We start from the raw sequence: 20,855 nt of genomic DNA, 5'->3' as shown, positions 1-20,855 counted from the left end.
ATCGGACACAGTTCACCCGTCGTGCAACAAACATGTGGAAATTTATTAAACAGCTTTTACATAACGGCGAGCTCACCAGCCGAATCTTAGGAATATCAGAAACAACGTGCCAAATAACCCAATATAATGCCAATATAACACACAGAACTTAACACAACAACATAACACATACAATGTACCGCGAATGCGGCTTCGCCGACATTCGACTCATGACAGGTGTTCATGAGACCTAGAGTTGCTGCATATGCTACCTTTAGGTAGCAGAGTTGTGCGTCTCTCTTCCAAATATGCCGCTAGCAACCATGCATTGCGGAGAAGCTGACGCTCAAGTTAATTTTTGCATTTCTTGAAGATGCCGCTAAAGAGAACTAGATTGACACTATTCATTGACAATAAAGTAAAGCAGCAGTCTGCGACACGCCAGGCATGTCGATCGGTGACACAGTAGACATGTTGTCTGCAAAAACGAAGTGCAGCTTTGCCGCATAGCTGTGGTTGCTAGACAGACCTATGCACAACTCTGCTACCTAAAGGTAGCATATCCATTTCAGCGGTGGTGGCTACGTTTGTGTATGCAACTTGTTTATGCTAGTTGTGTCAACTTGTGGCCAAAAGAGAGCAAGGTACGTTGCTCATTGTAGATGATTTGAACCTTTTGCACAGTTGATATGTCTTGACTTAACCTCGGTGTGCTGAGTATGAGTGTTGCCGATGACTTTGGTGAAGTGCACTATGATGTTCGATGGGTTGTTGGACGTACCGCGTTCCAGAACTAACGTCAAAAGTATTACTTTTCTTTTCTTGAAATGAATGCAACAACGCACACCTATTATTTCATTATTTTTATGTCAAAATAGATCACGACTGACTGCAGAAGTACTTAATTACATGCTATTTACAATTAATTACTGAAACTCACACAAAACAACACATTACTTCATTTTCTTTCTTGAAATGTAATAGCGAGTGCCTTGGAATTAGGTATGTGAATTTGACACATTCGTAGACAGTGCATCATAATTGGCACCTGAAGGGGATATACAGTAACTCTAGTGAGACCAAGCCACAGAATTGTCCCCATAGACCTCCCATAAGAGACGACCGTCCACAGCCGTGCCAAGCCTCCAAAAAAAAGAGAAAGAGCTCTTCCTCATGCGCCCGCGTAACCTTGCTCCCCGCCAGGCGGCACATACCGTGCGAGCACAGCATCATCTCTCGTTCAGCGGCGAAGCTAACTACGACACGCAGGTGCCATGAGGCAAAAACGACTGCAGAGGGTGATAGCACCCCCACACCTCATTTCTTGCCGGTGGTGTGTGACTAAGGAGAGGGAACTACTGGAATCCGATCCAGTGAAATCCCACTGTTACAAGCCAAAGCAGTCCTTGAACATAGACTTGTTAGGATATCACACTTTGTGTAATGTTGCATATTGAAAAAAAATTACTAGTGCTTATAAAACAGAATTGTTTAGTCTCGTTGGCAGGAGACTTGAAGTTTCATCTTTTGACACCAGGTGTCGCTCCGGTATGGGGGAGTGGTGGCTGTGAGATATTTAGATAACATGTCTGGTGTGAAGTTGGTGCTCCTTGCTTTCTGCTTCGAAGCTGAAGAATTTTATGCTTCAGACATGCATAAAGGACTAAAAAATGCATGCAAGTCATTTGTCCGGGAGGCACTGCGCTGCAGTTGGCTTACAAACAACTAAAGAAATAAAAGACTGTTCATGATAGCCAGATGCGAAATTCACAGCAGTTGTGCATGAATGGTGTGTGCTCGTTTCACAAGTTTCCGGAGGCACCTGAAGCTTGAAGAGAGTGAGTCATGGCTCTACACGGAAAGGGTTTCAAACCCATCCTGCAAGTGGGTTCGGGTAAGTTACGTTGTGATGACTCTGTCCTGTAATATGTGGAATAATGCTGCTGCACTTCTGTGCTTAAAGGGGTCATGACACCCAATTTCCGCTCGTAATCTGTGTTATGTGAGTTAATCCTTGGGTGTTCAGAAACAATCTGGCGAAACTTCAGTGCATTTGGTCGAGAGCTTAATTTATAACGAGCATTTTTATAAACATGCGAGCGGCCCGAGAGTCTGACAACATTGGCGCACTCGCAAGCACATGACGTCACACACGCCATGGCAAAATGGCGGTCGCCGGCGATGGGCAGTGTTTGTAACTGGTGACTTCTAGGGCTCATTTTGCAACGAAATATTCTTTTACAGTCCATTTTTCATGCTTGTACAGACACAATAGACCGTCTACTTCTATATTTAGCTGAAAACTGCAATTTGGTGGGTGACCGTGTCATGGCCCCTCTAACGTGCATTTATCGTTTTCTTTCAGGTGCACCGTCTTGCTAGTGATTTTGCTTTAACACCTCGTACAAGCTGCACCAGACAATGCTGCTTCCTGTCCGAGCCTCACCTAAACAAGAACATGTAAGTGCTGCGGCTTTCCCCGTGACTGCGTGCAGTGTGCGAGAAACACAAATCATTACACTGTACTCCCCTCGATCAAGGTGTGCCAAGGGAGAATGAAAAGCACGGCAAGAATACTGCACACCGTGTGTCAATATGCTATCCTGTTATCTGCCTCATAAAAAAACAACCTGCAGCACACTACGCGGATCCATTTTACATTCTATTCTCTTTCAGAACGCAATCTAAGTAGCACTGCTGCCTCACCAACAACCTTGGAAGCATGGAACTGGAGTCATGCGTTATAGAATGTACTGTAGACTCCCGTTAAGACGAACTCGAAGGGACCGCGGTCATCTGTTCGTCTTATGAGGAGTTCGGCTTATCGGAAGTGCCCCCAAAAAGAGATGCTAACATGCCAAGTGCATCCAAGTATGTTACTCGAAAACACTGAATGGAGTAGACTTACAGTGGGGGCTAAAAGACAAGAAAAAGTATTTATTTGGCTCATCTAGATAAAAACTACAAGCAGAGTATTTACACGAGTCGTACGAGCACCTGATTTCGCGGGTCCAAAAATAAAAATTTCATGAAGATACTGCTACCACATTTTAATGATAAAACTGTAGCACGCTCCTATGTTGACGATTTCAAAAAAAAGAAAGAGAGAGAGAGAGAGAAGCACAATTTTCCTTCAAATAATGTAAATTTATTGTCCTGGCAGTTCCTTTTCTTCTGGGACCTGTTTTGCTGGCTCTAAGATCGCTTCTGGATACGCCTCGGTGGCGTGCTGTTGCCTTGACAAAGTCATGATACGCTGAGTTGCTTAAGAAAGCCTGCAAGGTTTTGTTCGAGGTCCGGATATTTTCCCGTTTTCGGCCCGTAGTAACTTTTCCTGATCGACGTGCAGCTGAAGATATCCCATTGCGCTACTCACGGTCACAAGCCTCGCGCACACGAAAAACAACGACGCAGCTATATTCAGTGTACAAAATAGCCTTCCCTTGTCGTGCACTTCCATAATCAAAATGGCTCATCACAATTTGCACTTTACTGGAAACAGATGCAACGCGCACAGGTCCTACGCGAACCGACACGAACTGACAGCAAAATGTGCTCGGCTGCCATTGTATGATGGCGATGACAGTGCACCTGACCCCTCTGACGGGAGTGCGCCACAAACGTGGTTTCGGTTTCCTACTCGATTGTAATGCACAGACAGTTTTTGTTCCTGTCGCTTTTCCTTCATTTTTTCCCTTGACTCCCCCTGCGTTTGCCCCTCTGACAACGGCGGAGGGGCCGATGAGCCCCAAACTGTTGTGTCCTGTTCCCCTTTGCACTGGATCCAGCTGGGAAATCGAAGAACGGGGAAGGGGGGGGGGGTACAAAAGGACGCAATGGCTTGGGGGTCCAAGTTGTAAATCCCCCTACTCTTTTTGTTGCTTTCTTTGCTGATAAAGCCCGCACCTCCCCCACCCAACGGCTGGGGGTGAGGGGGATACCGGCTTTATCCGCGGACACTTCTTTTTCATTTATCTCGCGCCCTCAGCGTCGCGATTTGCTTCACGTCTTTGCTCCGGGAAGCGCATTTTTCTCTTTTTTGCCTTTTCTCGATCGCCTGAATGCTCCTCGAAGACTGCAGTGTTCGTTTCGCAGAATCGCCAGCGTTGTCGATCACCGCGAAAGTTCGTCTTAACAGAAGAGTACAGTTGGGCGGTTCGTCTTAAGCGAATTTTTTTTGCATTGAGTCTATGGGAAACCAAACAAATGGTCCCGTGTTGTTCGGTATAAGCAAGAATTCGTCTTAACCGAGTTCGTCTTAACGGGAGTTCACTGTACTACCATAGTGGCAGCCTGCATAGAGAGGTTGTGCTACAAAGTGCCAGGGCTAATGGTGTGTAGTGAAACGATTTCAGCGAGTAAAGCTAAGACTAATTCTGTGCCAAATAATGGTTCTCGTCTGGGCCATTAGCTGGTGCTTTTGGTGATAGTCCCGGCTGGTGCATCAAAATTCGTTCCTGCCGACAGATTCAAGCATCACAGACAAGAGAGATCAGTTAGTGACGAGGGTGACAAAAGGCGGGGTACTCACGAGTCCGAGCGTGACACGGGCACCTGAGTGGCACGTTGCGATGGTGCCCGGCGCAGGCGCCCCACGCGCAAACAGATGCGGCCCATGGTGGTCTTGAGCAGGGCAGCCGCTTCCTCCTGGCTGGCAGCCGCCAAGCTGTGGCCGTTAACTTCCAAGATTTGGTCACCTTGGCAGAGGCGGCCGTCCAACTGTGCTACTCCACCACGCACCACCTGCCAAGGGTGCATGCACGCATAACCATCAGCACCCCTGATTCCGACAAACTATTAGCGTATAGCCATGCTAGCAGCGTAACGTGCGCGTGCCATATGCCACGTGTCAGCACCTTACCACGAAGGCCACCTTGGAATGCGCATCACCGCTTGGCAGTGTAATAAGATCTCGCGCTCTCTCGGAACGTGAGGGCAACAACGAAAGCGAGTGTCGGTTTCTGTTTGTCAGTCGCGCTTTTGTTGCCCTGTGGGATGTCTCGACTGAAAACTCAGCGCGGAGTGGCGGCAGCCTGGTTGCCATGGCTCGGTGATGTCACACCTGCCGCTCCTGATTGGTCATTTGCTTCATGGCACGCGTCATTTGCCACTGAATTGGGATTCGACCCATTTCACGCGGCACACCGTGAAACTCCCGATTTCTGCTGCTTTCTGATGCGCACGTTTTTGCCACTAGCGTGGCTGTACTTTTACCACCATTACTGAAAAGCCCAGTTTCACATGGCAGTCTTTTGCCTTACCCACAAATGAAATAAATTTTCTTGATGGCAGCTAGTAAGAGGTGCTTAGATAATGTACATACGTGTAGATACTATCAAGTGAAGAGACACTAGCTGCACCCCATCTTTTCTTTTTTCCTCTGTATACGTTCAAAGAACTTGGCATTAAACGTTAGTAGTAAGTAGGGGTGTGCGAATATTCGAAATTTCGAATATTTTTCGAATAGTGTTTGCTATTCGATTCGATTCGCACTGGAATTTTACTATTCGAACTATTCGAACTTCCCAAAAACAAATACAGTCAACGTCCGATTAAAAGTGACCCCTTCAAATTTTTTTATATGCTTCACCTCATTACACTCTCGTACTGCGGCAAAGCTGCCTTTCAAGCTCCGTTACGGTCGAACTAGACACAGTCAACGTCAGATTGGTACCTAGATTTTCAAAATGCTTCACCTCATCACACCGCGGTATTGCGGCAAAGCTGCCTTTCGAGCTCCGTTATGGTCGGTCGAACTTTGCCAAGACACAGTTAACGTCCGATTGGAAGTGGTCCCTAGATTTTCAATATGCTTCACCTCCTCACACCGCGGTATTACGGCAAAGCTGTCTTTCAAGCTCTGCTACAGTCGCAAATGTATTAACTCAAGAACACGCTGGTTCCAACATGGAGATGGAAGATGTTGCTGAGGTGGGGGTCAATTAATGCTGTTTTGGACTTGAAATTTGGGCAGGAAGTCTGAAAAATCGGAAGCCGAAGCTTTTTAGCCTCCAAAATTTTAGATGTTCTTATATATCGACGTCTACGTGGCAGATTTGGAACTCCGGACTTGAAGCAAGCACACCCTGAAGTTGAAAGAGGAGGAGAGGCTGACGAAATGGCATCTTTGCCTAACACGTGTGAAGTGTGTTGGCAACACTTTGGTTGCACCAAATCATGTACACAAATAGAATTCCAGCCTCTACATTGCCTCATTCTTGATAAGACAACTATGAAACACCACCCCACCAGTGCTTCATCAACCTAGCGAAAAGAAACACTTTCATGTTGCTATCTCATAAGAATATGCTTAAGAATCCTCTCTAACTTTTTTTTCTGCAATTTCGCTTCAAAGTATTCGAAAAATATTTTAGAAATATTCGAGAAATATTCGAAAATATTCTATTCGATTCGCACTCACATTTCAATATTCGAATTCGCTTCGCACCCAAAATTTTGCTATTCGCACAGCTCTAGTAGTAAGTTAGCATTTGTGCCTGTTATAGTAGAGCGTGCACTAAAAATCTAAGAATATAGCCAATCAGTGTCCTCGATAAAAGCTGCAAAGGACATAAGCTTTGCATACATGCCAACCTGGAGACCTCGGAATTCGGGATACAGTCTTTGTAAAGTGGGGGGAGGAGGGGATGCAACAAACGAAAACTGGTGTACGCTTTTATTTATTGTTTGTCAGGGCCACAACAACGTCATGCACTGTTATGAATGATTGCCATTAAAGTTTCTAGATGTCAGCAATTGCACTGGTACACGTAATTATACGGCGCCTGCATGCGCGGGTAATTAAGGGACAAAGTGTGCAGGATCCTGTGGCAGCTAGTAGCCCCTTCCAACTCTTAGTACGCTTTATCTTCATTGCACAGTGTGTCTTGCGGCGATAGGGACTAGCATTCTGCACATGACAGACAAAGGTAAAAAAATTTTAGAACCACTGTCTTTTGTTATGCAAGCGAAGCCTGTTGTGACTCACAGATTTCAGTGGCAGGGCTGTACACGAAGCTCAGCGCCAGGCAAGCGTAAAGAAATGTGGCCCTCAATGCTGCGCCGGTCACGTGTAATTTGTATGCGCGGTTTTCCAATAATTGACGCTCTCTCGATCGTGGGCTTTGTTGCCCATCAGCCATTTCTGATATGGCAATCTGATCTTTTATTGAGTGACTTGTCAGTTCCCGTTGCCACATTTCATTGTTACCTGAATATGAACAAATGACCGTCATCGTTGCCCGTAGCAACTGAAGTGTTGTGCTGCCAAACATGGGGGTGAAGGTCTGATTCCCAGAATGGAGGAAGGAGCCAGTTAGGAGGTAGCATCGTGCAATGCGATCAAAAGAAAGAAAGAAGAAAAGAGAAAAAAGTGGTATGTCAGGCATGCAAATGCTAAGCTTTGCTTGCTCCTATTTACCGAATAAGGCAGGGGCTCCTGAATTTTTATTGCAAAAGCAATTATACGGACACTTTTAGTGGGTTTTTGCCGTTGCCGTCACGTCCCGGATACCGTATAAACGCGTGTAAGGGCCGCACCGGCCGCACCCCGTTTTTTTGAAGTGCATATTCTAAAAAAAAAAAATCCGCGAAATGGCCGCACCCACACTTTCCTCAACCAATACGCATTCAAAATGCGCGCGCGCAAGCTTCTAGGCGTAGTCGATAGATAGCGCAAGTAAACGCAACCATCATCATCGTCACCAGAATATATATAGTTTTGGATTTTATTCGTGTTAAGATGTTCGCGAAGTGGGCTAAAAATTTTAACCTTTTTATTGGTATTCATAGACCCGCCAACTAAAGGTTAAAGCAGGATTTTATCTTTAGCTTCTCACATCTCTATACAAACGCGCTATCGGCGCTATCCATATCGGCATTAGCATCACCAACTTTGGCATGGCGTTCGCGTTGTTCGGTTTGTGCAGTTCAGCCAGCCATTTGCTGTAGTTTTCTGCACTGTTCGATGACCTTTGTGCTAGCTTGTTTTCTACACGGCGTTCACGTTTTGGCAAGATGGGCAAGTACCTGAATAGCTACACTGCTGGCTATAAGTTGAAGGTGATCGAGTATGCTCTCGAGCATGGGAAACGTGCCGCCGTCAGAAAATTCAACGTTGACGAGAAGTGTGTTCGACGTTGGTGTGCTCAAAACGAAGCCTTGCGAAACACCAACAGCACTAAGCGCGCTTTCCGAGGAGAGCAGTGCAAGTTTCCCGATTTGGAAGAAGACTTGCTCCGCTATGTGACTGAAGTGCGGAATGGTGGTCTTGCACTCACAACGGACATGCTGCGTGTGAAGGGACTAGCCTTGGCGACTGTACTTGGGTGGATCCTATCTGCATGGAGCTCGGTGTCGACGGACATTCTGTCCCGAAGTTTTAAAGTCGCCGGGATATCTAACAGCTTGGATGGCACGGAAGATGACTGCTTGTGGGGTGACGGCGCTTCGCAGCACACCATCTCATCTCGGACTCCAAGTCTGAGGACTCGCCGAGTGACGACGATTGAGCAAGTATGTCGCAAGAAATGTCGTATACTGCAATAAACGCTCTTCGTTCGCTAACTGGTGCGTTTTTACTTAAAAAAAAAATGTCGCTTGTATGGGCCACACCCTGAAAATTGGCCCTCATTTCTTGAAAAAAAAGTGCGGCCCTTACACGCGTTTATACGGTATGTATAAGCAAGCATATATAAATAAAAGCCAGAAAGAAAGAAATTCCGAAACGCGCTACCGGGATTCGAACCTGCAACCGCTTGCTCCGCAGCGCACTGCATTACACAATTCGGCCACGTGCCATCTATTCTTTAAAATACTAATCGCGAGCTTTTTATATACGCCATTTGCCGCTGGCGGTACGGAGAGCTCGGAGGTGCTTCAGCGTGTGTAGCATCGCCCGTGATATCCGAAAGGGCACGCTTTAAAGCAACGTTCCTAGATTTTACTTCAGTTTGAAAACTGCCCTTGAAACGCGCACTAAAGGTGGCCCATTTCTGTACTAACTCGCAATGTGGAACGCCGTCTAAATAATGCCTCGAACACCATTGCGCGGCAGGAGATGCGGAGGGATCAGTCCACGCACCGACACTTTTCAAGAAAAAAGATATCTACGAATGTTGGGTTGTATTGGGCTGCTCAAACATGAAGTAAGAACTGTGACAGTTGTTTGCGCTCGGCCTGTGTATACCTGTGCGTCCTTTTCAAGCGTCCTTCCTTGTGTTTGAGCAGCGCGCTGTCACTCTCGAGCTGTGACCGTTGTTAGTTCGCGCTCGTCTTGTGTGTGCACTTTTCGTGCATCCTTTGCGCTTGAGCGGCGCACTGCAACTATCGAGGTGCTTGCCGTTCTTCGTGTGACATTCTAATTTGCTGCTATCGCATTCATTGCTTCGCCCTTGCGCGAAACTGTCACTTTTTTTATTATTTTCTTTTCACGGTGAGATTGAGGCTGTTTTTCGGGAGACTCATGGACGTGCCCATATAATTGGGAGAACTGCTCAAAATTCGGCAGTTTCACACGCAAATCGGGAGAGTTACGGCTTTGTAAACGAGAAGATGGAAGGTACCTCAGAGATGAAGACACCCGGTGCATTGCGCCGGCCCACGATGCTCAGGCCGAGACCGCGCCCGGCCTTTTTGTGCAGCTCGACAGTGAGGATGTCCTGCTGCGGCTCTTCCTCACGAAGCACCTGCATCCGCACCACCGACGAAGTTTGCCGCAGAGCGGCAATGGCAGCTTCGTGACACGCCTCTCGCAGATCCTCGCCGTTCACCTGCACGCACAAGTGAGGCGCAAGTGCATGACTCCAAGGAAAACAGAACCCACAAACTGGACAACCCTCTGCGCTGCCCACAGAGATATGCCAAAACACCGAAATTTAATAGACTAGCAATGCTAGAAACCAGGCAGACCACATGAAAGCAGTCAAGGCGGTGATGCGGGCTAGTTGGTTTGAATAACTTGTAATCATATTCGTAGCGCAAAAACCAGACGCAGACACAAGTAAAGAACACAAGTAAGGAACACAGGACGCGCTAGTGCCCGTCCTGTGTTCCTTACTTGTGTCTGCATCTGGTTTTTGCGCTATGAATACGATTACACATGAAAGCATCAACTGGTTTTGCTGGGCACGGACAGTGCCAGAGAACAACATTGCTAGGAGGGATAAACAGTGACAAAGAACTATGTTTTCTAGAAATTCAAGAGCCATCCCACTGTACCAAGGTGGGTGACCAGCAAAACTGTGTAGCACACGGCACAGAGGTGACACCGAGCTTTGATGAAATGTATACAAAGGTACAGGATGTCCCTTTTGAATGTAGGGTATGCTCTTTCAAAGTTTTTAATTTGAGCCACATGCACTTGGCGTTTCATGCACAATCCTGAGGATCTAGTTGAGCAGCATGCGTGACCTTACTGGAGGGCAGCTTTAATGTGACAAGGAATGCACATTCTCCAATGTTGGATCTCTCATGACGCTGCAACAACCAACAAAACAGTGCGACTGAGAGCACTTATTAGTATCAGAAAAACCCTTCCAGATCTCCCAGCATATAAAAAAATGACAGAGAAAGGAAGACGAACTAGGAACACAAGGCCGAGCAGCTTCTGACAGAAATACCAAGAGTGTTTTTGGAGTCAACGAGAGCGGCATACACTAAATACACCCACTGAGTTGGAACCCACTGCAGTGGCAACCCAACTAACTCATTGAGCACAAGATTAAGAATTTGATTCTCAGTTTTGCTTGATCTGTGCAGCGACTCACCTCCAGAATTTGGTCACCAGGTCGAAGACGACCATCCATTGCAGCAGCACCGTCGGGGTACACTTCGTGGATGATGACTGCACCCTATTGAAGAGAAAAAGAGAACACCCCAGGTAAGATAGCGGTGAATTTGGATATTTTTATCCACGTAAACAGGCCACACAAGCATGCGTGTGCATGCACACATGCCTGCAATAAGTACCCCAAGAAATGAAATTCCTGAATGTTATTGCGCGTGATCTGAGACTGATATTGTTGCTGCTGCAGAAAGGCACTGGCTAGCCGTGCAAAACTGTTTTACGAGCTTCAACCTTCTCAGGCTTGTCAGAAACTGTGATGAACGACCGCAGCTGCTTTATGTGCCAGAACCAAGGTATGTTTATGAGGTACACTGTACTGGGTGACTCAGCATTAACGTTGACCCCCTCGGGCCCTTTAATGTGCATCAAAATCTAAGTAGAAGAAGAAGTAGAAGTTTTTGCCTTTCGCCCTTATAAAATGTATCTGCCGTAGCCAGGGGTCCATCCCCTGTCATCATTCCCAGCAGAACACCACCGCAGCTGCTAAGCTTCCACGGCAAGTCAGGAAAGCAGCTACCCAATACCGTAGTACTTAGGCGTAAGAGTCCATATGCTCTCATGCATACATGGACAACCTAAGTTGGCTTCACCTTAAGTTTTTTTTTCAAACATAAGAGTCAATATGCTCGCATGCATACATGGACAACCTAAGTTGGCTCCACCTTAAGTTTTTTTTTCAAACATGATTTAATAAATAGATGTACAAGCTATAGTCGTGTGATTTTCTGGTTCAACATGATGAAAATCTGGGCGAGAGATGGTGCACCTAGAACATTTTGATGCACCTAGAACCTTCCCAGCTGATATACAAGGCTTCTGCTTATTACGGTGGTTTACAGACACCATGGAAAAACTCAGAGAAAGATTACAGAAGCCTTTCATATCATTTGGGAAGGTTCTACTTGCATCAGCCACTCTGCAATTAGTATGCAAGGAACCGAGATGGCGTTCTTTGAACAACACGTGCCGGTATGATGTATGACTTCGAATGAGTAGTGCATAAGAAATGGAGGCAAAAGACAGGGACGTAAACAGGACAAGCGCTTGTGTTTTTACTGCCTCCGTCTTTACACGCTACTCATTCAGAGACGTGTATCTTTGCCAATCTGCCCAACTTGCCGCACTTACCAGTATGATGATGTGGCTGTCTTAGGTGACACAGATTTTTGGTCATCATGGCAAGGGTTATGAGGGATAACTGTTTTATGAACGTGTTTTCTGAATAAAAACGTCAGCCAGTAGGGCATCGTACTAGTTTCCATCTTGCTTTGGTGGTGGTCTTTTCGCGCCTTTTCGAAGTATGTTTTTGGTTCACTGTAGATGAGATTGTTACGTGCACCTCTCAGTCATTTGTCCCTTCTCTCCACTTTTATTCCTGTCCGGAAATGTGACCGGCCACGTTGGAGAGATCGGGAAAGCTCCTCACCAGAGGCGTGTCGGAACCGCCGACTATGCTGAGGCCCAGACCCAGTTTCTCCTTGGTGATTTCGATGGCCGTCGGGCGGCCCGGCCGGATGACGTCCGATGCCGGCGAGGTGGTGCCGCTGTCCGGCTTCTGGGGCGTCTGGTCTGGCGTGTGTTCGGCCACAGTTTCCGGCCGCAGCGGAGACAGCAGGGGCGATGGCAGGCGGCCGTCGGGGGATGACGGAGAGGGCCGGCATTTCGACGAACAGTGCGAAAGTGCCAGGGAGCCCACCGTGCCTAGTGCCATGACAGACAGATTTAGCAAGAGCATAGGAAGCAAGAAAATAGGAACAATAAAATAACATTGGAGATTGTAATTGTATATATAATTATAATTAATAATTGTTGGAGTGTTATGTCCCAAAACTACTATATGATTACGAGAGACGCCGTAGTGAAAAGCTCCGGAAATTTCGACCACCTGGGGTTCTATTAACATGCACCTAAATCTAAGCAAGGCCTCATGCCTCCATCAACAATGCGGCTGGCGTGGCCAGGATCTGACCCCACGACCTACGGGTCAGCATTCAAGCACCATTGTCACTAGAAACGCACGGCAGGCAATGTCATTTTACATCATAACATTAACAACGTCTTTAATGGCATCTTCGGCTCAGCCTCACTGGCACCGTGACGGTGGAAGGGAAGTTATGTCAAACACTGCTCAAGTTTCAGGCCCCACTAGAGACCAGTCGAACGTGTGAAACACCAAACCCGAATCTACGACAGCAGCGCCATCTGCGAGAGGCAGGCATCAGTTGAAATTCAGCAGATGACAATTTGCAATGGTCGTTTTGTACTGGGGATAAGAGCACAAACAACGAAAAACAAGATGATTAGAGACGTCTGTGAGACGCTTTGAGTCCAGCATGTGCTTGTATGTTCTCCATGCGCTTGTGCTGCATGAGTTTTGCATAATCTCGACCGAGGTTACGGCAGTTTTTGCATTTTCTTCACTGTCCGGTGAAATCCTGACAGCAAAAGTAGCCTTGTGCAAGCACGGCCTGACGACGCACAGCACACGCATGTTTTCCCCCCAGTCCGGCCGTGTTCTGTGGTAATACCAACTGTAAATTGCGCCTGCACTGACGGAACGTTGCCGCATCGTCTGCCAGCATGCACTGAACGACGGGATTGCACCATGCTCCACCGTCAACCTTCACGGTGGCGCGGTGGCGTGCACTCGTGTCATAGCCGGCCCAGCTGAATGTGCGGCACCGCATGCGTGCTGCCCAGACGAACGTATGGCACCGCATGAATGCACAGCAAACGCCACCAGTGCACGCCAGCCAAAGATGCCATAAAACTATAATGTTTGCGCCGCCTCAACCGCGAATTGCGCCGCCTCAACCGCGAGTTTACCCTGTTCGTTTTGCGACAGCCCGTTGAGTGCGACGGCAATACGTACGACGCCGATAACGTTGCGCTCCCAATCGACCGGTGGACGAGACACCCGGCACAGTGGCCCTGGAGCTGTTTCTGGCATTGCTTCACCTTACAAGAGCGAGCTTTTTAATGAATGGCAAATAAGTTCTGTAAAATCCCACAATATCGAGAGAGAAACATAAAAAGGAAACTTGATCTTCAACAATTTGTAGCACAAATCAACAAGGAAGCTCACATGGCTTTCTCAGAAACAAAAGCTTCTCGGTTGACAAAAAATTCGTCCTGGTTTGTTCAATGTGCTACTGAAGAAAGCTAAAAATTTGAGATTTTTTAGGTTTTCTGAAAACTTCCGGTCATTTTTGGGATAACTTGGGGGCAAGAAATGTGAGCAGCTGGGATAACGACAGAGCCAGAGACAGAGACAACAGCCAGAGCTTTACTGTGGCTGTTGCCAGCCAGAGCAAAGGCAGAGACAGAGCTGTTTTAAGCGAAGGTATTTTGCTTCGCTGCTGGTGCAATAGTTTGGCACCATTGTCTCTTAATTTTTTTCAACAAGAATACTCGTGGCAGAGGGAGAACGTGTCTATAGATATAATTGTTACACGAAGGCTCTCAAGATGCTGCTATCTGCATCTGGTAACCCAGTATTACACCAACAACATTGCGTACGTCGTAAGCTTGAACACACCAAAGCTATCTATAGTGTGAGCAGGCCATATGCTAGCTTCCAAGATGCCGCATTTCGTGTTTTGAAAGAGAGGTTTCAAATGCTCCGTTTCTAAATAACTTATACACTAAGCAGTTGCAGAAGTGTTCAGTCTATATAGTAAATATACCAGACAGACATTATGTTGCCTTAAAGAGTTATCAATAGTTAACAGTTGTTGCACAGGCATTTGCGGCACTTTGGACACTATAGTACAGACAAACATGGAAGACTGTCAAAGGTTTACTCCGACTTAACAAAACAATTAATGAAATGACTGACTTTTCACCACCTGTGCAGGTGGCATCCTGCATAGGTGGCCATTGTATAGTGAGGATGCCACCTGCATAGGTGGCGAAACGCCTCTGTCATTTTGTTAATATCTGTTGTCTTAAGTCAGAGTAAACCTTTTACGATAACGAATTCACTCGGCTTTTGGAACATTTTTGAACATGGAAGAACCAAAAGAGCATCAACCATGGAGAGCATGTCCATAGAGCCAACAGGACAAATTTTTTTTTCAAATTCGAAATATGTTGTCGCCGTGTGTCATTACAAAAGGAATGAAGTGTTTTAGCTATGATTGTGAGAAGACAATAAGCAAAACTTTTGATAAACAGCATGCATTACACTCAAACCTCGAAATAACGAACACGGATATAACGAATTATCGGTTATAACGAAGTAAAGAAAGGATAGTCTTGTCATAGATACAGTATTACGAATAAACGTTCATAACGAATTTTCGGATATAACGAAGTTATTTTCAGTGCAGGTGTGACTTTGTTATAAAGAGGTTTGAGTGTACTATACGGTGAAAATTCGGTCAATAAATATTCTGGTGAGCTAAATTCCTTACGGCAACAATTTACCATCCATAGTTCAGGATTAAATGTGTTGTTTGCTATTTAAGTGTAGCCTTATTACACAGAGACATCACTGCTAAAAATTGTATAACATTTTGTCATATATGACAACTTGTTATGCCTTCATATTTATCTGCGACTGTATATGCCAGAGAGGCAGCAAGAAAATTTGGACTGAGATGCAAGATGAGCCATGCAGTTGTATAGCAAGAATGGGTGGCGCAGTGCAACTGGCAAGCATCAGTACGATCCTTGTTGCTGTGCAGTGGATTTGGCTAGGCTCCTTCAATGGTAAATATGACTTTGGTATATGCAGAGTGCTATTGGCTCTCCCCACCAGGTGACTTTTCTTCTCACCAGCACAAAAGTTTGTCTAATCTAGCGGCTACTTATAGCTAGTACTGACGTAATGTGTTATGATTCCTTGAAAAGTTTACAATCATTCCATTCTACCAGCAAATTCACTTAGGCCTCACCCCAAACAAACAACAGCCAGTACTAGAAGGAGTTAATGTCTGCGCAGTGAGTGATGTAATGGAAAATAATAGGCATAACATTAACCCTTTGAGTGTTTTTGCCGTACATGTACGGTGGAGGTTCTCTGTGCCGCAGTGTCTTTGCCGTACGGGTACTTTTTTGACCCTCCGCTTGAAATTTCACCCCGTAATGACGATGCATGCTCACTGGAAGGTGCTGCCACCTCCTAGGACTTACAAGTGTCTGAAATTCGATTGTGCTACCTTCTTGCAGTGATAAACAGAACTGATTTCTAGTGTCACCGCATTGCGCGGTCTGCGGCAACACCGATGGGCAACGCCCTTTCGTGGTTTAAGTTTCACCGCGTGATTGCAATGAAGGCGCAGGGAACTTGATTTTTATCTTTATCGGCACTCCCTTGCAGAGGCGGTGGAAGTTGATTTCTATCTTTATTAGCGCTGCTCTTAGCTTGTTTATCACCGACGATCACGAGGTATCCTCGTTCTCCTTGATTACTGAGTTTACTCTGCCCAAGGCAGCCACACGCAGAGAAGATGCCGTGTGTTTGCCAGCACAACTCGTCGCTCTAAGAAGAGAATGGAGACACGTGTTACGCGTGCAGATGGCGACAAGGCGCTGTGCGTAGACCCGTGTTTCAAGGGATACCGTGCTCTGAAACAGTGTTGAATATTTTGCAGTTCTGGGTAATGCTGACACTACGAAACCGTTTCTCATTTTTTTGTACAATTTTTTTACTGACTTTACACATTTCGTGCATTTGAAAACCCCAATAAAGCAATTTCACCATCTGGGAAAGCTTTTCTCAGAAAAATTCGACACTCAAAGGGTTAAGAGACAAGAGGACAGAAGATTGGATCAGAGAAAGGACAGGGGCAGCCGATATCCTTATTAAGAGGAAGAAATGGGAATAGGCAGGCCATGTAATGTGTAATAAATATGAACAGCAGAGATCTCTTGATCTGTTGACTGTTTGCCACGTCAAACGTAAGGCAACTAGCCCAACCTACACAACTCTTGAACAGCTAGCCACGCTATTACACAGCACAAACTGTAAGCACACTTTCCGTCCTTGCTGTCATGTCCAAGTAGCGTGACTACAGACCGTGCAGCCATTCCAGGCAACAATGCAAAAGTTAAAGCTATTAGAGTTATTAAAGGGTGTGACTAAAGGCCCTCCATCGCGTCTGCTGCCGCTTTTTTAAGTAGCGCCATCTATTGTGCTGACGACGCCGCCCATTTCCGGTTCTAGAGCTTCCGGAAGGAAGTTCTTGAACCACTTCCTTCCGCTTTTTCCTTCCATCTTGTTTCTGCACACGCATGTGCATACGCGAGAAAGCAAATATTTCCTTCTCCGTTTCGCAAGTGTTGTTGTTTTAAGGTTCGTTCTAAACTGCCCGCCGCCGAGCGAGTTTTCGCTCGGTGTTCCTACGTCGCGAGGGCATGGGCGGGCATGGGGCGGGTGCATCAACCGGAAAAACAGCAGAAACATCATGGCGGCACTTCTGCTTCCACTGGGTGGGGAAACGGTGTAAAGGGAGAGGGGGAGGATGAGTTGGCGCTACTTAACCTAGCTGGCGGAAAACGCATGGAGGGGCTTTAGGTGTGTCAAATGCTACGTCAGTGTGGTGGAGGTGCTGGTTCAAGCACCCCTCTAATACAACCTGAAGATGTGGCCGTCCGATCACACTCCAGGCACAGATCCATCTCCCAGATGAATTCCCACAAGCGATGAGCATGAAGAAACTTATGTGATGATGCTCATGTGCAGATGATGAAGTGCTTAAGAAATGCTCACAGTGCCCATTATGTAGCACTTCACTGTCTGAAAAATGTGTTAACGTACTGCAACAAAATGAAAAAGAGAACAACAAACATGGGAACAGAGCCCACAAATTGGAAAGCACTTTTTTTGTCACCGGAAACTCTACGGCGCAGCAGAAAACACTGCCACTGGCCGGAGACGGTACTTACAAGGAACGCATCCGAGGGGCATCGAGCAGGTTAAGTAGATGGCATGCGGTGGCCATAGGCGGCAAGCCAGAGCCGAAGCATGCACGGCAGGCAATGAGACGAGGAGGGCATTCACGAAGCACAGGCCCACCCCACGCATGCAGGCACGCATGGTTTTTTTCCCCCCGCCGCCATCGATCGCAGCAGTAGAAGTGGAGGTGACGGATGTGGCAGGTAGAGGGCAGCATGGGACAGGGACAATGAGAGAGAGAAAGAAATACAAAAGAGAAGGCACCAGCGTGCGCCGGAGCAAGAAAGAGAGTGTTGCTTTGCAAAAGCCTTCCCCCCAACTCCCCAACCCCTGTTTTTTTTTGCCTTTTTTGCCACTGAAAAAGCTCCGAATTCACTCCATAAAGGCAAACTGCAATGTAATTATGGACCCCATAAAATAAACCTTGTTTAAGCAAAATACAGAAGAACTTTCGTGCAAAATATGACGTTTGAATAACGAGCAGAGGCATCATAAAAAGCTCACAAGAAAAGATGCAAGAAAGCTCCCGCCCTCCCCTTTTCCACTGGGTCAGGAAATACAAGCATAAGTTATTACTCTCTTTTGCCTGAATTTGCAAGATGTCTTTGTCAAGAAGTACTTCAGCCCCCCATTTACTGCCTATTTCATTATACAGATGGTAATAAAAGCAGGCACAACTTCGAAAACTAGCAACTTATGCTAGAAGAATGAACACAGTAGGCTGTACTTCAGTGCATACTGATGGGTTGCAGATCGAGAGCACTGATGCCAATTGTCACCGCCGGCTCTTGGGCTTTATCCAATCGGCACATGCTAAAATAGACAGCCCGCTTGTTAAACTTCTATGGAATGACTCTCTCTGGTCATACTAAAGCATGGTAAGCTACCCTTGCTGTCATAAAAAAATTAACTTAAAAAGATCTGCAGCCCAATGCTATGATAAAAAAATTCACAAGTGATGACTCGCTACAAGCAAGTTATTGGTTGGATATTTTCGCATTAATCATACATCCTTTTTGTAGAGGCAGTTAGGTCAGATATTCCCACATATTACGTGTGAAATTTTCGGTATGAACTTAATTTGTATGGTCATGCAACGACAACGGATTTCATTCAGTTGTCTCAACTGCGTGCTGTGGAGTGGTGAACGTTTACATCGCCTTGTGCAGTGTGTCAGCAGAACCTGTCCATGTATATGATGTGCCATGTATGTGCACACTGCATGACATGCCACAATGTGTTGCACGTGCACATGTACATGTACACGTGTTGTACGTGCACACTTCACAGGGATGGATCAGTTCATAGCCAGCCCTTGTGAAACTTTAAGACAGAAGGTTCACCATAACAGAAATGCTTTCTCATATTAAACAAGGCTTACACGACACTGGTGCATCAAGAGCGTTACTCGCATCGACGAACAACTCCACACAACATAGGTGCTTCTGTGCCAGTGAACACTGTGCGCAATCGAAAAGGCATTGGACAAAATGGGAACGGCACACGTGCATGTGAAATTCCGAATGAAGCTCTCGAGGCTTTCAATCAGTTCTCGTTAAGCATTTCTTTTTTAGGTCTACCGACAAAAGCAATTGATGGCCTTCTAAGTATTTCTACTTCTGTAATAACATCCTGCTAAACTCAAGGTGATGTCAAGCATAACAGACGTTTTAGTTTTTACGAATTACAAGAGCAACATTTATGGTATCTACTAATAAACATGCATTTCATTGAACCCCTCTGCATTCACTTGCGCTATAGTATGGTGCTGAGAATTTGTATATTTGGGATTGACTTGTAGCTTGCTTTTGATGAAGGTCATTACAAATTTTTTTGCTGCTTTCAGGGCTTTGTAGTTTTCTGCATTTAGTTGTCGCTTTTCATTGTATACACACTGCTTTTGGCACAGTGAATGTGACAGCTGTTAGTGCTGCATCAGCATACATTTTCTTGTCTTATTTTATGCGCGGTTTTATTTTTCATAATGACCGTTCTTCATTTAGCTCACTCTTGCAGATCATCCTCGCTCTTCTAGGAATGGTACATTGGTAAAGGACATCTAACATCTTTGTTGTGCAAAAATTAGCGTCTGCCAGCTGTGTCACGCTCATGTGCACACCACGAGCCAGACATCGTCATTCGCTTGGTCCCCTTATGCTGACTACACCCGAATGCCGTCTTGAAGACACCGACAACTGCCCAAAACATGTCATGAGATGTGCGTGGAGGCAAAAAGACCACGAAATATAACGATAGAATCGACCACGCTGTTCACGATTTAGGCAGGAATCGTCATTTTAAATTGCCACAAAAAGTCACAAACAATGGTGTGCTGTGCCGAGCACGGAGAAATCTCGGTACTGCATTATGTTGCGGGCTGTTATTCAGCATAGCATGCTTACTGGTTAAAGTTGCAGTCTTTCTATTATGTAGATATTTACACTTTATTATCTTTACATATAAAGAGGCAAAAAAAAAGTTTATGCTAGAGAAGTGGCACTGCCTTCACGGCAATGAGTGGAACAGCAGACCCGTGGAGTCCCTTGTTACGTGCTTTCGTAAGCATGCACGTTTGATAGCAAGTACACAGAGTTCTGCAGTTTTCTCGGGGTAAAAAAAAAAAGGGTCATTGACCAATCCTGCAGTAAATGGTTGCAAACACTATGCCAGTAACAGCACAGTGTACTGGCATATCCTGCCATGTTCCGCCAATGCTGGCATATAACTGCTATCACACCCACATTTAACTGTTCCCAGCAGGTGGAACGAGTATGGCTTAATCCTCAGCACAGATTGGGTAATTCTGATCAGAAAATGTTCCCAGCCTTTATTTTTTCTTGTGCTTTTATACGTGGGAAGGGTAAAAAATGCCCCTCTCTGAGTTACCAATATACAAGTGGACACTCCGTCATGTAAAATTTCTGTTGCAATTAAAGCAAGAAAGGTACCCCAAAAATTGGTTGCTAGTCCTTTTATCCTCACAAAGGAGGGTACTAAACTCTCATCCCCTTTTAGCACAGTTGTTCTCCAGTGTGGTATGCACTAAATGGTGCATGTGTGCAATAATATTTGCACCACAGCCACTCCAGTTTCCTCCCGCTGAACTTCTTAAGCTGCTCTTGTGAGTCT

General features: G+C 46.0%; 1 protein-coding gene across 2 annotated transcripts in view; it reads right to left on the bottom strand.

The window, feature by feature from the left end:
* The window catches only part of LOC119405994 (multiple PDZ domain protein), a 352,266-nt gene that overhangs the window by 8,474 nt on the left and 322,937 nt on the right, over positions 1-20,855 (bottom strand). For both annotated transcript variants that reach the window (XM_037672815.2, XM_049419279.1), the window contains 4 exons: positions 12,252-12,526; positions 10,746-10,829; positions 9,543-9,749; positions 4,511-4,722 (listed from right to left, as the gene is read on the bottom strand). In XM_037672815.2, the coding sequence (XP_037528743.1) occupies positions 4,511-4,722; positions 9,543-9,749; positions 10,746-10,829; positions 12,252-12,526 (778 nt within the window). The remainder of the gene's footprint in view (positions 1-4,510; positions 4,723-9,542; positions 9,750-10,745; positions 10,830-12,251; positions 12,527-20,855) is intronic.

This window comes from Rhipicephalus sanguineus, chromosome 9, assembly GCF_013339695.2.
Source record: "Rhipicephalus sanguineus isolate Rsan-2018 chromosome 9, BIME_Rsan_1.4, whole genome shotgun sequence".
Taxonomy (NCBI): domain Eukaryota; kingdom Metazoa; phylum Arthropoda; class Arachnida; order Ixodida; family Ixodidae; genus Rhipicephalus; species Rhipicephalus sanguineus.
This window is presented reverse-complemented; position numbering and strand designations above follow the sequence as displayed.